General features: G+C 48.7%; 2 protein-coding genes across 12 annotated transcripts in view; one reads left to right on the top strand and one right to left on the bottom strand.

The window, feature by feature from the left end:
* DNAJC17 (DnaJ heat shock protein family (Hsp40) member C17) overlaps positions 1-8,288 on the bottom strand; it is a 38,324-nt gene extending 30,036 nt beyond the window's left edge. For all 3 annotated transcript variants that reach the window (XM_082449372.1, XM_082449371.1, XM_082449373.1), the window contains exon 1: positions 8,130-8,288. In XM_082449372.1, the coding sequence (XP_082305498.1) occupies positions 8,130-8,207 (78 nt within the window). In that variant the 5' untranslated portion in view covers positions 8,208-8,288. The remainder of the gene's footprint in view (positions 1-8,129) is intronic.
* A 114-nt stretch (positions 8,289-8,402) lies between these two features.
* Positions 8,403-14,021, top strand: ZFYVE19 (zinc finger FYVE-type containing 19). Of its 9 annotated transcripts, none has more exons than XM_082449361.1 (11): positions 8,403-8,635; positions 9,880-10,001; positions 10,171-10,224; positions 10,609-10,727; positions 10,824-10,969; positions 11,317-11,425; positions 12,115-12,324; positions 12,758-12,837; positions 13,149-13,247; positions 13,382-13,509; positions 13,592-14,021. In XM_082449361.1, the coding sequence occupies exons 1-11, from the start codon at positions 8,582-8,584 to the stop codon at positions 13,668-13,670; spliced, it is 1,200 nt and encodes a 399-aa protein (XP_082305487.1). In that variant the 5' UTR covers positions 8,403-8,581; the 3' UTR covers positions 13,671-14,021. The 9 variants fall into 9 exon arrangements, 8 of the variants coding, with proteins under 8 accessions (XP_082305487.1, XP_082305486.1, XP_082305489.1 ...); XM_082449360.1 differs by having other exon boundaries at positions 8,421-8,635; positions 10,609-10,726; positions 10,817-10,969; XM_082449363.1 differs by lacking the exon at positions 10,171-10,224 and having other exon boundaries at positions 8,421-8,635.
* The last annotated feature ends 42 nt before the right edge of the window (positions 14,022-14,063 follow it).

The following is a 14,063-nucleotide window of genomic DNA, read 5'->3' on the forward strand; positions in this document are numbered from 1 at the left end:
CAAAAACTTATTCCAAAAAAAAAAAAAAACAAACTTATTCCTTTTAAATCTGTAAGAAACAATGTCAATGTATCACATTTTAGGGTATAACAGAAATAAGTGATTTAAATAAAGGTATTAGGGCTTCCCTGGTGGCACAGTGGTTAAGAATCCTCCTGCCAATGCAGGGGACACAGGTTCGAGCCCTGATCCGGGAAGATCCCACAGGCCGCGCAGCAATTAAGCCCGTGCACCACAACTACCGAGCCTACGCTCTAGAGCCCGCGAGCCACAACTACTGAAGCCCACATGCGTAGAGCCCATGCTCCGCCACAAGAGAAGCCACCTCAGTGAGAAGCCCACGCACCGCAACAAAGAGTAACCCCTGCTCGCCGCAACTAAAGAAAGCCCGCACAGCAACAGAGACCCAACGCAGCCAAAAATAAATAAAATAAATAAATAAAAATAAAGTTCCCTTTAAAAAATAAATAAATAAATAAAGGTATTAGCTAGCAAACAGGTAAAACAGCCTTTTCCTTAAAGCAATAATAAAATATAAACTGAAAAGGTCAATATTAAGTTTCCATGGTAGTTTTCCTGGTAAATACATTTAAAACTTTAGTCTTCAAACAGTTGATCAAAATGCATTTTCAAGCTTCGCCAAATAACACCTGCCAAGATACAGTGAGTTATGTACCCTTCAAAGGGCTTCAAATGAAAGGCAAGGCTGCTATAGACAGGAGAGAAATCCACGTGTCAACTGCAGAGCAGTGGAAGGAATATTAAACTGGGGCTCCAGTCTGACCCAACACTCACTCACTGGGTGATCTCAGCAAGTTCCATAGCCTCTTTGGACCTCCATCCTCCTGTCTATAAAATGAAGAGAGTAAATGATCATGATGATCCCTTTTAACCCTGCTGTGATATATTCTTTTCTCCTCTCAAGGTCTTGCACAAAAACACCTCCTCAGGGGAAGTCTTCCATGATCCTGCCAATCATATGAATCTTGTCTTCCTCTTTATTCCAACAGCATTTTCCTTATATACTTTTATTCCACCTCTTTCACTCTACCTCAAAATTCATTGTTTACTATATTGTGTGAGCTGTCAGAAAGCAGAAGTGATGTCTTCTTCAGCTCTGAAGTCCCACCACGCCTACACAGTCCCTTGTCCATGGTGACATACTCCATTCATTTGTAGATTTGAACTGAATAGTGAACTCTGCTGATCCTCAATTTTGCTCTACCTGATGCCCCACCTCCTTTCTACCCTGACCACTGCCTTGGTCGAGAATCACTGGTGTAGTGTGAGGTGAATCAGCACTGGTCCATCAGGACTGGAATGAGTGAGAAGGTGTGAGAAGTGGAGGGCAAACTTAGACATGAGTTTGGGAGATGTGCATTGGACATTAGCACTTACAGTGTAAGGAAGGTGGAGCAACAATGATAACAGCATGAGGGAACTTGTAGTGAGTCTGTGCCAAGTGCCTTGCCAAGTGCTTTGCCTGGATTGAGCCTCATAACAACGCCAGAGAAGAGGGACTGCCACCATTCCCATTTCACAGACATGGAAGCCAAGGCACACAGAGGTTAAATATTTGCTCAAGGTCACAAACTAGGTAAGTCATGGAGCCAATATCCAGGCAGTCTGCCTCTAAAATCCACTTTCTTAACTGTCACTGGTGATAAGTACAAAGATGATTATAAAGGCACATTTAGAATTCCCAACATTGCTCAAGGCTCTGTATTATGATTTCCATCCATTCTCAACACACGGTAGATGTAACAAACAACAACTCTTGGCCTTACTTGTTAAGATTAGTTATAAAAGCTATCATTTTCTGCATATGAGTTACACTCTCTAGGAAATCACCATCTGATTAGAAAGCATCACCTTCTAGAATTATCAACTTTGACCTCTGCATTTCAAAATGATGGACCACAAAAGCAAGAGACAGAAAGGCTGGAAACAGACACGATGGGGTGACCCTCCAGGAACTGCTCTCTTCACATCTGTATCCCTAGCAGCAGGCTCTGAGACAGGCACACAGTAGGTAGGCACTTAAAAGTTTGTGGAATCGAATGGTGTTTGTGGGAAATGTTTCTACCCTCCTCGAAAACACAGATGAAGAAAGGGAAAGAAAACCAAAAGAGGCAGGGAGAACATTGTAAAGTTTGATTTAATGAAGTGTGGGGGACCTGCTCTGTGTGTGTGTGTGTACAAGGCACTGGGCACACAGCATGCTGTTTTCGAGAGCCAGGATGGGAGCTGCCAGCTGAGAGATGGGGCAATCTCCTGCCTACCCAGTGGGAGTATAAGATGGCACCACTTTTCTAAAAGACAATTTTGAAAAAGCTTTTAAATACATTTACTTTTGGTAAATATATTTGATTGGTCTAGCAATTTCACTTTGCTGCAAAGTATTACTGCATAAGAAAGTAATAATACATATTCAATCATTCAACAAGGATTGATTGAACACCTATCAAGGGCCAGGCACTGTTCTAGGTGCTAGAGACATAGCAGTAAACAAAAAAGAGTAAGTCTCTTCCTTCCTGGATCTTTTACATTCTAATGGGGGAGACCAATGGTAAGCAAACGGGCATGTAATACAATGTGTAGTAATTAGATGTATGACTTCTGAAAGCCTTTGAGAGGGTAGGGGGTGATATGTGAATGGAAATTTGAATAAGGTGTGGGAGTGAGATATACAACTACCAGGAAAGAGACGTTCTAAACAGAAGCACTAGCAAATGTAAAGGCCCTGAAGCAGGAATGTGTTAGGTGAGTTTGGAAAAATATCACTGGAGGCCTCTTTCATATCCATTAGGATGTATTATCCAAAACACCGAAAATAACAAGTGGTGGGAAGAATGTGGAGAAATTAGAACGACTGAGCATTTCTTGTAGAAATGTGCCATGGTACAGCTGCTGTGGAAGGCAGTATGGCAGTTCCTCAAAACATTAAACGTAGAATTACGTATGATCCAGCAATTACACTGTGGGATATATACCCAAAAGAACTGAAAGCAAGACTTGAACAGATATTCATACACTCATGTTCCTAATAATACCATTCATAACAACTAAAAGGTGGAAACAACCCAAATGTCCATCAAAAGATGAGTGGATAAACAGAATGTGTACATACATATGGTGGAATATTATTCAGCCTTAAAAAGGAAGGAAATTCTGATCCATTCAACAAAATGGATGAAACCCGAAAACATTACATTAAGTGAAATAAGCCAGATATAAAAAAACAAATATTATATATTTGCATGTTCATTTATATGAGGTACATAAAATAGTCAAGTTCATACAGAAAGAAGGTAAAATAGTAGTTACCAGGGGCTGAGGGGAGAAGAGAATAGGGAGTTAACGTTTAAAGGTATGGAACTTCAGTTTGGGATGATGGAAAAGTTCTGGAGATGGATAGTGGTGATGGCTGCATATCAATGTAAATGTACTTAATGCCACTGAATTGTACACTAAAAAAAAAGGTTTAAATGGAAAATTTTATGTTACGTATATTTCACCACAATTAAAAAAAAAATTATAGGACTGATGTGGCTGGAGCCCAATGAGCAAGGGAAGAGTGATAGGGAACATGCAAGAGAGGCATTGAGGGCCCCAAGGGCCAGGGAGGGCCTTCAGCCTTCATTCTAAGACTGATGAGAAGCCCCTGGGGAGCTGGGAGCAGAGGTAACACCATCTGATTTACCATCTAAAGGCTCACTCTGGCTGCTGTGCGAAGAGGCTCAAGGGGGCAAGAACAGAACTAGGGAAAGGATTAGAAGGCCATTGCAGTCACCTAAATAATCCCTGAGATTAATTCAGAATCTCTTCAAGGTCTGCAAGTGGCATTAATCCATGACCTACTCTTCATCTTGGCAGGCTCTAGGGCCCGGCCCTGTCCTGTGTGTGTGTGCACATACACGCACACAGGCACATGTGCATTAGCACATAAGAATCTGGGGCTTACTGCCTGAGATTCTAGGAGGAGATTGGATTCCTGGGGCGTTATCCTCTCCCCAGGAGCACTTCCACACCAAACCTGGGTCCTCAACTCAAAGCTTTCCTACAAGAAAATGATACCTTGCCCCACCTGTCTCCCTTAGGGCTGGATGGGGAACAAAAACGTCTACCTTTGGGACTTGCTGACTCTCTAAATTCCCATGACATATGTTCTTCTTTGTTTTTATTCTGTTTTGGTTGGTTGTTTTTATTGTAAAACATATATAAAATAAAATATATATTAACGTAAAAGTTACCATTTTAACCGTTTTTAAGTGTATAGTTCTATGACATTAAGTACATTCATATTGTGCAACCATTACCGCCATGTCTCCAGAACTTTTTTCATCTTGTAAAGCTGAAACTCTGTACCATTTAAACACTAACTCCTCATTCCACACTCACTCTCCTGTCCCCGGAAACTACCATTCTACTTTGTCTCTGTGAATCTGACTACTCTTACGAATCTTGTACAAGAGGAACCATATAATATTTGTCCATTTGTGACTAGCTTATTTCACTCAACATCATACCCTCAAGTTTCATCCATATTGTAGCGTGTGTCAGAATGTCCTTCCTTTTCAAGGATGAATAATATTCCATTGTATGTATATACCACATTTTGTTTAACCATTCATTTGTTGATGGCCACTTTGGCTGCTCCCACCTTTTGGCTATTGTGAATTATGCCACTATGAACATGGGTGTACAAATATCTGTTTGAGGGACTTCCCTGGTGGTGCAGTGGTTAAGAATCCACCTGCCAATGCAGGGGACACAGGTTTGATCCCTGGTCGGGGAAGATCCCATATGCCGCAGAGCAACTAAGCCCGTGTGCCACAACTACTGAGCCTGCGCTCTAGAGCCCGCGAACCACAACTACTGAGCCTGCGTGCCTAGAGCCCGTGCTCCGCAACAAGAGAAGCCACCACGGTGAGAAGCCCACACACCGCAGTGAACAGTAGCCCCCGCTCTCCACAACTAGAGAAAACCTGCGTGCAGCAACAAAGACCCAACACAGCCAAAAGTAAATAAAAAAAACAAGTATCTGTTTGAGTCCCTACTTTCATTTTTTTTGGGTATATACCCAGAAGTGAAATTGCTGGATCATATGGTAATTCTATGTTTAATTTTTTGAGGAATTGTCATACTGTTTTCCACAGCAGCTGCACTACAAGCAATGTACAAGGGTTCTAATTTCTCCACATCCTCACCAACACTAGTAACTTTCTGTTTTTGTTTTTCTTTAATAGCCATCCTAATGGGTATGAAGTGGTATCTCACTGTGGTTTTGATTTGCGTTTATCTAATGACCAGTGGTATTGAGTGTCTTTTCATGTATTTATTGGTCATTTATGTATCTTCTTTGGAGAAATGTCTATTCAAGTCCTTTGCCTATTTTTAAATTGAGTTATTCGGTTTCTTTGGTGTTTTTTTTGAGTTATTCGGTTTTTTGTTGTTGAGTTGTGGTTGTTTTTTTTACAATCGTTTTAACATGAAAAACCATTCTCAGCTCATGGCTCATTAAAAAACCAGGTCATGGGCCATTTGACCCCTGAAGTCATAGTTTGCCCAACTCCCTCATTTTACATTTGAGGAAAGTCAGGCTCTGAATGAGGCCCCAGATCTCCTGATTCTCAAGCCAAGTTGTTCCAGTGGGCTCTTAGCTGCTACTTCCGTCATTCAACAAATATTTATTGAGAGCCTACTCTGTGCCAGTCACCAGGAAGGGGCTGGTACAGAAGTGAATGGACCAGACCTGCTCCTCAGAGCTAAGAGTACAGAGGGGAGTAAGGCATGAGATAAATAATCACACAAATGAATATATACTTGCAAACTGATATAAGTGCTGGAAAGGAGAAGTGGCTGCTTTGAAAGAACAATAGGCAAGGCCTCTCTGAGGAAATATCATTTAAGCTGAGTTCTGAAGGCCAAGTAAAAGTAACCCAGGTTAACAGAAGGGGAGGAAGAGCGTTCTCGGCAGAGGGAAAAGCATGTAAGAAGGGGTAAGAAATTCTATTGCATGTTTTATTAAAAGTGCAATAGGGTTTTAAAGGAGCACCAAGATTATTCCATTTTCCGTGAGTAGAACAGATTGGAGGAGTGCAACAGAGCAGAATAGAATAGACTGGAAGCAGGGAAATGAGTTGGCAGGCCACTCTAATCATTCAGATGGAAGTTGATGGGCGTTTGGGCTGGAGCGGTGGTGGTGGAGACGGAGATTAATGAACAGGTTTGGAGATTATTTGAGAAGTGAATTCATTAGGACCTGGTGATGGACTAGATGCAAGAGTGAGAGGATAGGGAGGTATCAAGAATGACTCCAGGGGACTTCCCTGGTGGTCCAGTGGTAAAAAATCTGCCTTCCAATGCAGGGGACGCGGGTTCGATCCCTGGTCAGGGAACTAAGATCCCATATGCCACGGGGCAGCAAAGCCCGTGCATCACGACTACTGAGCTCGCGCACCTCAACGAGTTGCAGCTACAGAGCCCATGCGCTCTGGACCCCGCGCACCACAACTAGAGAGAGAAAACCTGCACACCAAAACTAGAGAGAAAGCCCACGCGCCACAACTAGAGAGAAAACCCACACACCACAACTAGAGAGAAAGCCCGCACGCCTCAACGAAAGATCCCACATGCCTCAACAAAGACTCCGCATGCCACAACTCAGACCCAACACAGCCAAAAAAATAAATTAAATAAATATTTTTAAAATTCTTAAAAAAAAAAGTCTTCTCACCTATCTCTTATCTCACCTGAGTGAAAACTGAATCCCAACCTCACTGCACTGCTTAGACCTTGGCCTCTTGCCTAGACAACAGCCCCACCTGACCCCCTAGTGGCAGCTCCTCTACCCACCCCCTACTTGTGTCCTTTCTGCACACTGATGTTGAATATTTTCTTTAAAATCTGATTATGTCACTTCTCTGATTAATATATACATCAGTGGCTCGTAATTGCCTTCCTCAGGAGTTCTCAACTTCGAGGTTCCAACACACTGGCTAGATCTGGTGTGACGTGTCCAAAGTAACTTCTCACTATTAACGAAGTACTAATTAAACAATTTACAAATGTAGAACACTTAGAATAGTGTCCAGCACATAGTAAGTATTATATAGGTGTTAGGCATTATTAATAGTGAAAATTTAAGACTTATGAGATAGGTGTAACAGATGCTTTTGGTGCTGTGTATACATCCCCATGGCCCACTTCTGATTTCAGCTGCAGCTGCAGGGAACAGTTCTGTACAGGCTGACAGTATCTCTCCTCAAGGGCCCTATGGGTCTCCCTGCTTTTCTGCCCCAGAGCTTCCTCTTCTCACAAGCTCCACCGATGAGCAGAGCAGCCTGGAGGTACAGGGGCATCTGCAGGCATTAATTTCCATCTGGTGACTTATCTGCCTCCCCTTCCTACACTGCTACAGCTACCACCATAATCCAGGGGAAAGTAACAGAAATCTTAATTACAGCTTGGTCAGTGTCCCACTCCCTGACACATTTATCAACGCCTTCCTGTGAAACTCTAGGTCATCTGCCTTATCCTTCTGATCCTCCTGCTTTTGGCCCACTAGCACATGGTGAGAGGGCAACACCTGAGCATCTGCTACTTGAAAAGAGTCAAAGGGCTGGGATGTAAAAAGAAAATAGAGATGGCAGAGTCATAGGTCACACTGCCACGGAGGGTATGAAAAAGGAATGGAGGAGCCTTGAGACCTGGCCTTTCTTCCGCCCTAAGCAGAGTTAAATCAGCCAGCAAGAGAGAGACAATGAAGCTCCCCCAGCCACAGTTTAGACAGAAGCGGAATCGGAGGCTGACACTGCGCACGCGCAGGAAGTAGGCTAGGGTTGTCTCACAGGCTCAACCGCGGCCTCTTCTAGACAAGGGCCACGAGGAGAGCACAGTACAGTTCCCCGCGCTAGGAGCCTTCGTCTCGTGCCCCTTCTTCCTCGTAAGGCCCTCAGACCATTCAGGAAAGGTCTGGGAACCCACCTGAGGCCGTCGGGCCGCCCCTCGTTCCCCACTCAGGGCCCGGCCGAACGTGGAAAGCTGGTGGTGCCAGTCTCGGGCGCGCCAAGACGGAAAAGCCCGCCAGGTCGCTCGGGATCGGCCCTCCTTGCCCCAGTTCTCACCTCTTTGTCCGTCGCCTCCTCCTCGATACCTAATAACGCGTACAGGTCCATCTGTAAGAGCTCCTTGGCCACCGCCATGGTTCCAACCCTGACTGGATTAGTACTACAACTCCCAAGAGCCTAAGCGTGTGGGGATTCCCGGGGACTATCGCCCCCAAGCCTGATGAAGGCGCTTAGCCCCCTGGGAAATGTCGTGATCTGAACTAGGCTTGACTGCCTCTGAGGGAAGCGGGAACTAGTGAATGAACTACGACTCCCAGCAGCCCTCGCGCCCGCCGCTGATGCTCTCGGGCTGGGGTGACTGTAGTGATTCTCCTGTCGGAGGCCTTGGCTGGCCCGCGCGAGTGGGCGTGGAGAGTAACGGAGGGGCTGGGTGAAGGTGCAAGGGGTCCTGGATATGAGCTGCAAGAGCTCAGCTCCGCCGACCTTGCCGCGCCGCGCCGGCAACCAGGATGGAGAGTAGGTGCTACGGCTGCGCTGTCAAGTTCACCCTCTTCAAGAAGGAGGCGAGTGTTCTCTCCCCGAGGGCTAGAGCGCTAGGGAGGACGCGGAGTAGAGGGAAATGCACAGGACTTGCAGTCCGCAGGCTTGTTTTTACGGGCCCTCTCCAGCTGTGTGGTTTTGATGAAGTCACTGAGCCTCAGTTTCCGTTTCTATAAAGTGGGGCTAACACTCCCTCGCTTTCGGGGTTGGTGTGAGGGTCCAGTGAGGTGCTGGAGGTGAGAGTTCCCCATAAACTGTAAATTGGGCTCCTGTCATTTTTGGAAAGCTAGGCTTTTCTGTCTGCCAAGTGTAGGATCCGGCTGTTTCCTTCCCTCCACCCTGCTCCTCCACAGCCTACTCTACATCACACCATGCCCTTTACTCTCTCTGCTCTGAAACCGTCACCGGCAAGCAGCATGCCCTTCCCCGGTTTCTTGAGTTAGATTACCGCCCTTTCTCCTGCCCCAGGACACCATGGCAAAGTCTCACTTGTCCTCAGGCCAGACCTGCCAAGTTTCCCTGGTAAACTGCAGGCTTCCTCAGCCTCAGTTGTGACCAGGAGATAGGAACCAGATAGGATGAATGAATAGCAGGTAGGGAAGCAGATCTATGTAGCACTCAGAAACCTGGGTTTTGGAGTCAGTGTTCAGGATCCAAATTTGAGCTCTGCTGTCATTCATGGGGTGACCTTGGTTTGGGCAAGTCATGTAACCTCTCTGACCCCGTTTAAAATAGGAATAATAATGGTGGTCATCAGGATTAAGTAAGATAGTGTGTATAAATTGTGAGGATTAAATCAGGTGATGAAAGTTAAGTACTGAGTTTAGTGCCTGGCACACAGTAAATGCTTAATAAATGGAGGCTACTGTTACCATCCCATCCTGAGTCAAGCCTCCTTTCATCTCTGCTAGAGCAGAGAAGGCATGGGCTCTGCACTGTTTCTCCTTTTTGAAGAGTCAGTGACCTGAAGCATGGGGCTTTGCCTATTTGTCTTTCACACTCCAGTGTTAGGGAATTGAAGACAGAGTAGAAAGCATGGGAATTTTGCATGAAGCTTTACGAGATTTGAATAGAAGACTGGAGACTGAGGAATCGCTTTACCCTCCACCCCTGTCTCTCCCCAGTCCTTAAGGGCCCCACTCCTCATCCTCCTCCCAGCAGCTGGTCACAACTCCAGTGTCTGCTCTCTGTGTGTGTTCGGAGAGTCCCAGGGAGGAGCCTGCAGGGGCAGGTGAGAGGTAGACCCCTTGCTTCATGTTTCTTGTAGTACGGCTGTAAGAACTGTGGCCGGGCCTTCTGTTCCGGCTGCCTTAGCTTCAGTGCAGCGGTTCCCCGGGCTGGAAACACCCAACAGAAAGTCTGCAAGCAGTGCCATGAGGTTCTGACCAGGTGAGAAGCCAATATGGTCGAGGGTTCAGCCAAGCATGGCAGCAGGCAGATGGCCAGGCCTCACAGCCTTGTGCTCTATGTCTAGAGGTCAGCCCAGGAAGTGTTTGGGGTGGGGAACACTGATAGGCAGATGGCAGGTGACTTCTAACACCAAATTTCTTCTCTATAGAGGATCTTCTCCTGCCAATGCCTCCAAGTGGTCACCACCTCAGAACTATAAGAAGTAAGTGCTGAAGGGACAGAGACAAATGGGGATGGGGAAAGGACAAGGGAGCCATAGGGTAGGAGTCTCTTCCCAGCCTACAGATCAGATGAGCACAGGATCAGGAAAATATCTACCTCTCAGGCTCCTGACTGCCCTCTTGGGCTCAGAAAGCAGCTCACCAGTCCTTTCCCCAGAAAAGATTCTTGGTAGACCTCGCCCTCTCATCTGGACTCTCCCGTCGGTCAGCTGGGTTGGGCTGCAGGGTGACATGAGCAAGCACCACAGAAAATTGTCTGTTGGAGGCCTCCCTAGCTGCCTAGAAATGATTTGAATGGGAAACAGTGAGTGCCTTCACCCCTCCCTTCTGCATTCTTTAAGAGCCTCTGTCTCATATCCTGCCAGGCGTGTGGCAGCCTTGGAAGCCAAGCAGAAGCCCAACACTCCCCAGAGCCATGGACTGACCCAGCAAGACCAAGTCATTGCTGAGCGCCTAGCACGGCTCCGCCAGGAGAACAAGCCCAGTGAGTGGGGGCAGACAGGGTGGAAAAGACGCTATTCAGGGCTCGTGGGACTAGGATTCCTCTGGATCTTACAAGGCTTCTCGATGCCAATTGCAGAGTCAGTGCCCTCGCAGGCGGAGATAGAAGCCAGGCTACTTGCACTGAGGGATGCACCCCAGGGGTCCATCCCTTCCACCCAGGAGATGGAGGCACGGCTTGCTGCACTGCAGGGCAGAGTTCCACCTTCTCGGACCCCCCAGCTGGTGAGTGCTGTGGCTTTGGAGGGATGGAGGTCCTGGGACGAGGACCCAGCAGAAGCCCAGATATGTGTATGCTTAGATACTTTGCAGGAGTACCTCCTGCTCCTGAGGCCTGCTGCCAGACCAAGGAACCAGGGACAGGCAGCAGGATTGGGTGGGGCAGGAAAGAGTGGCCCCTTGGTCCCGCTGGGGACTGCCAGACCTACTTGATTACGTGGGCTCTGGAACTGTCCCCTTTCCCTGAGCTTTGGGAACTCCTCAGCATCCACCCCTGACCTAAACTGTTCTGAGCCTTATGGTGCGGCTTCCTGCCTACGCTGCTCCCCACTGAGGTTCCCTCCTCTGAGCAGGCACATCAGCCACCAGACACCAGGACCCAGGCCCAGCAGGCACAGGATCTGCTGACAGAGCTAGCAGCGGAGGTGGCTATTGATGAGAGCTGGGAACGAGGAGGCCCAGGTATCTTCTCCACCTGGCTCCCCCAGGGACCTGCCCCCGACTCTTTCCCCAGGTGGGAGAGGCTCTGCTGCCCACGCTCTGGGAGGTGAATATTTGATAAATGAGGAAACTGAGACCTGGTGAGCTTAAGGAACTTGACCAAGGTCACACAGCTATTAATTAGTAAAGCTGGGACTTGAACCCAAAGCTATCTGACTTCAAACATCTTACTCTGAAACTCTGAGCTAAAGGGGACCATGTCAGAGCCACACCCACTCTGGTAAAATGCTTCCTGCCTAGTGACGTTCAAGACCTCAGCTTCCCTCATGTCCTCTCTGCGCTGCTCCCTGGAAATGCTGATTCCAGCCTGTAAGGCAGAGAGCCTGGCTGGACCTTGACCTCCCCATATCCTGCTCCTTTTGGGCAGTGATTCTCATACCATGGGACACCCACCCTAAGGGCAGCATGTTAAAATATCAGGTGGGTGGGGATGGATATAATTGAAAAAGAAAGGTCTAAGATTACTAGTTTTTTACATTTGGGATAATGGAGGAAATACTAATTTTATTTGTAATATAAACCACAGGAGCTATTGTTGAACAAAAAGCTGATAATCTGTGGTTTTTTTTAAAACCTTGAGAAACGGGCTCAGTGGTTTCTGATGAGAGATCCTGAAATGTCTGCCCCCCTGAATGCATCACTCTTTCCAGCCACCTCTATCCAGAACGACCTCAACCAGGGGGGCCCAGGGCCCCAGAGCACCAGCTGCAAGGGACAGGCCACCTGGTCCCTGGAGGAGGAGAAGAGGAGGCTGCTGGCTGAGGCAGCAGTCGCGCTTCAGGAGGAGAACACAAGGCAGGAGCGGATCCTGGCCCTCGCCAAGCGCCTGGCCGTGCTGCAGGGACGGGATCCCGATAGAGGTAGAGGCTGGGGAGCAGCCACTCGTTCATGTCCACTGGGCCGTCCTCCCCACTCTCACCCTCAGGCCAGAGTGCACAGTGGCTGTACTCCCTGCCAGGCTGAGTCAGGGGCTGGGGGTCCCTGTGCCCAGGGGTCTATCGAGCTCCACCCAGAAACACGAGGAAGGTGCTGGGGCAAAGCACTGGATGAGGAACAAGTGGCAGCCATCAGGGGGCAGGGGAACCCTGGGTCCCTTCGGGTACGGAGCTTTCTGTTCATGCCCTCCAGCCCGGCGTGGTGGGGCAGGGTCTGATCAGAGTGGCTGCAAAGGCTGCTCAGTTCTGGAACACGTGCCACTGGAAACCAAACCTCTCCTGGGGGCAGAAGTACAGCCACTCAGGTGAGCTCTCAGCCTCACTCCTCTTCCTCTGCTCCCGTCTCTCCCTCTTCAAGTGACCCTCCAGGACTACCGCCTTCCAGACAGTGATGACGAAGAGGATGAGGAGACAGCCATCCAGAGAGTCCTTCAGCAGGTCGGCCCCGCCTTACCCACCCGACCACCCCTTGTCCTGTCCCTGCCACACTGCCCCACCACCCACCTGACCCCATTCACTCTGCCTCCGCGCTGGGGCTCGATGGCTAGTCACTGTGCAGCTCCTGTTCCAGCTGGGCCGCCCTGCCCCTGTGACACTGACCTGCCCCTGGGCCCTTGAGATGGGGTATCGGCAGCCACAGACAACATAAAGGAAGATGGGTTGAGAGCTAAGGCCACAGAGCACAGAAATACTGTGTGTTGGTGGGGCTGCCTGGAGCAGGGAGCTGTACCTCTTCACCCTGTCCACAGCTCACTGAAGAAGCTGCCCTGGATGAGGCAAGTGGCTTTAACATCCCTGCAGAGCCAACTCTCCAACCCCAAGCCCAATCCTGCAGGGCAGAGCCTGAGGTGAGGAAAACCCCAGACACAGACCCCGGGCCACCACCACAGCCTCCCTCCTTGCCTGGCCGACTGTTCGTCCAGCCGCCCTCCCAGACCCCATCGGGTACCTTATGTCCCCCATTCCTCCCTGGTCTCCAAAGGTCCAGGCCATGGCTGCCGGGCCTGAGGCTGAGGAAGAGGAGCTTCCCTGGTGCTGCATCTGCAATGAGGATGCCACCCTGCGCTGTGCTAGCTGTGACGGAGACCTCTACTGTGTCCGCTGCTTCCGGTGGGTGCAGGTGGAATGTTCTTTGGGGGTGGGAGAGTTGCGGGGCCGCCTGTGATCCCTGACCTCTATCGATGCTCCACAGGGAAGGCCATGATGCCTTTGAACTTAAAGAGCACCAGACATCTGCCTACCACCCCCAGCATAAAAGCCGAGAGCACTGAGGGAACCCTGGTCCTCCCGGGAAGGCCATCCTACAGGCAATCACACAAGCTGGAGCTCCCTCCAGGGCATCTGATGGGAGAACATGTCAGGCTAGACTGCTTATGAATGCGCCCTTTCCTGAGCCTCCGTCCCTGGAAGGAGGAAGGATTTCTCCATTGGAGACGATGACTGGAGGAGCCAGAGGGAAGGCAGAAGTCTGGAGCCTCCAGCATTGAAGTCTGGACTAGGAGTGAGAGGCATGATGGGGAAAGACCAGCCTGAATCCAAGGAGGAGCCTTGAAACTTGCTCAAGGGTCCAGGGCCCTCCACTGGCACTTAGAGCATTTAATAAAGTATGTTGATTCATTGGACCCAGCATCTTTTATCTATAGAACCCTGTGGGCCCTGAGCCT

This window comes from Balaenoptera physalus (genome assembly GCF_965194825.1).
Source record: "Balaenoptera physalus genome assembly, chromosome: 2".
Classification (NCBI taxonomy): Eukaryota; Metazoa; Chordata; class Mammalia; order Artiodactyla; family Balaenopteridae; genus Balaenoptera; species Balaenoptera physalus.

Coding starts and splice junctions, on each gene's coding strand:
- ZFYVE19 (XM_082449360.1), top strand. CDS start 8,582: ATGGAGAGTAGGTGCTACGGCTGCGCTGTCAAGTTCACCCTCTTCAAG. Junction 8,636..9,879: donor TCACCCTCTTCAAGAAGGAG/GCGAGTGTTCTC, acceptor TGTTTCTTGTAG/TACGGCTGTAAGAACTGTGG. Junction 12,325..12,757: donor GGGACGGGATCCCGATAGAG/GTAGAGGCTGGG, acceptor TCCCTCTTCAAG/TGACCCTCCAGGACTACCGC.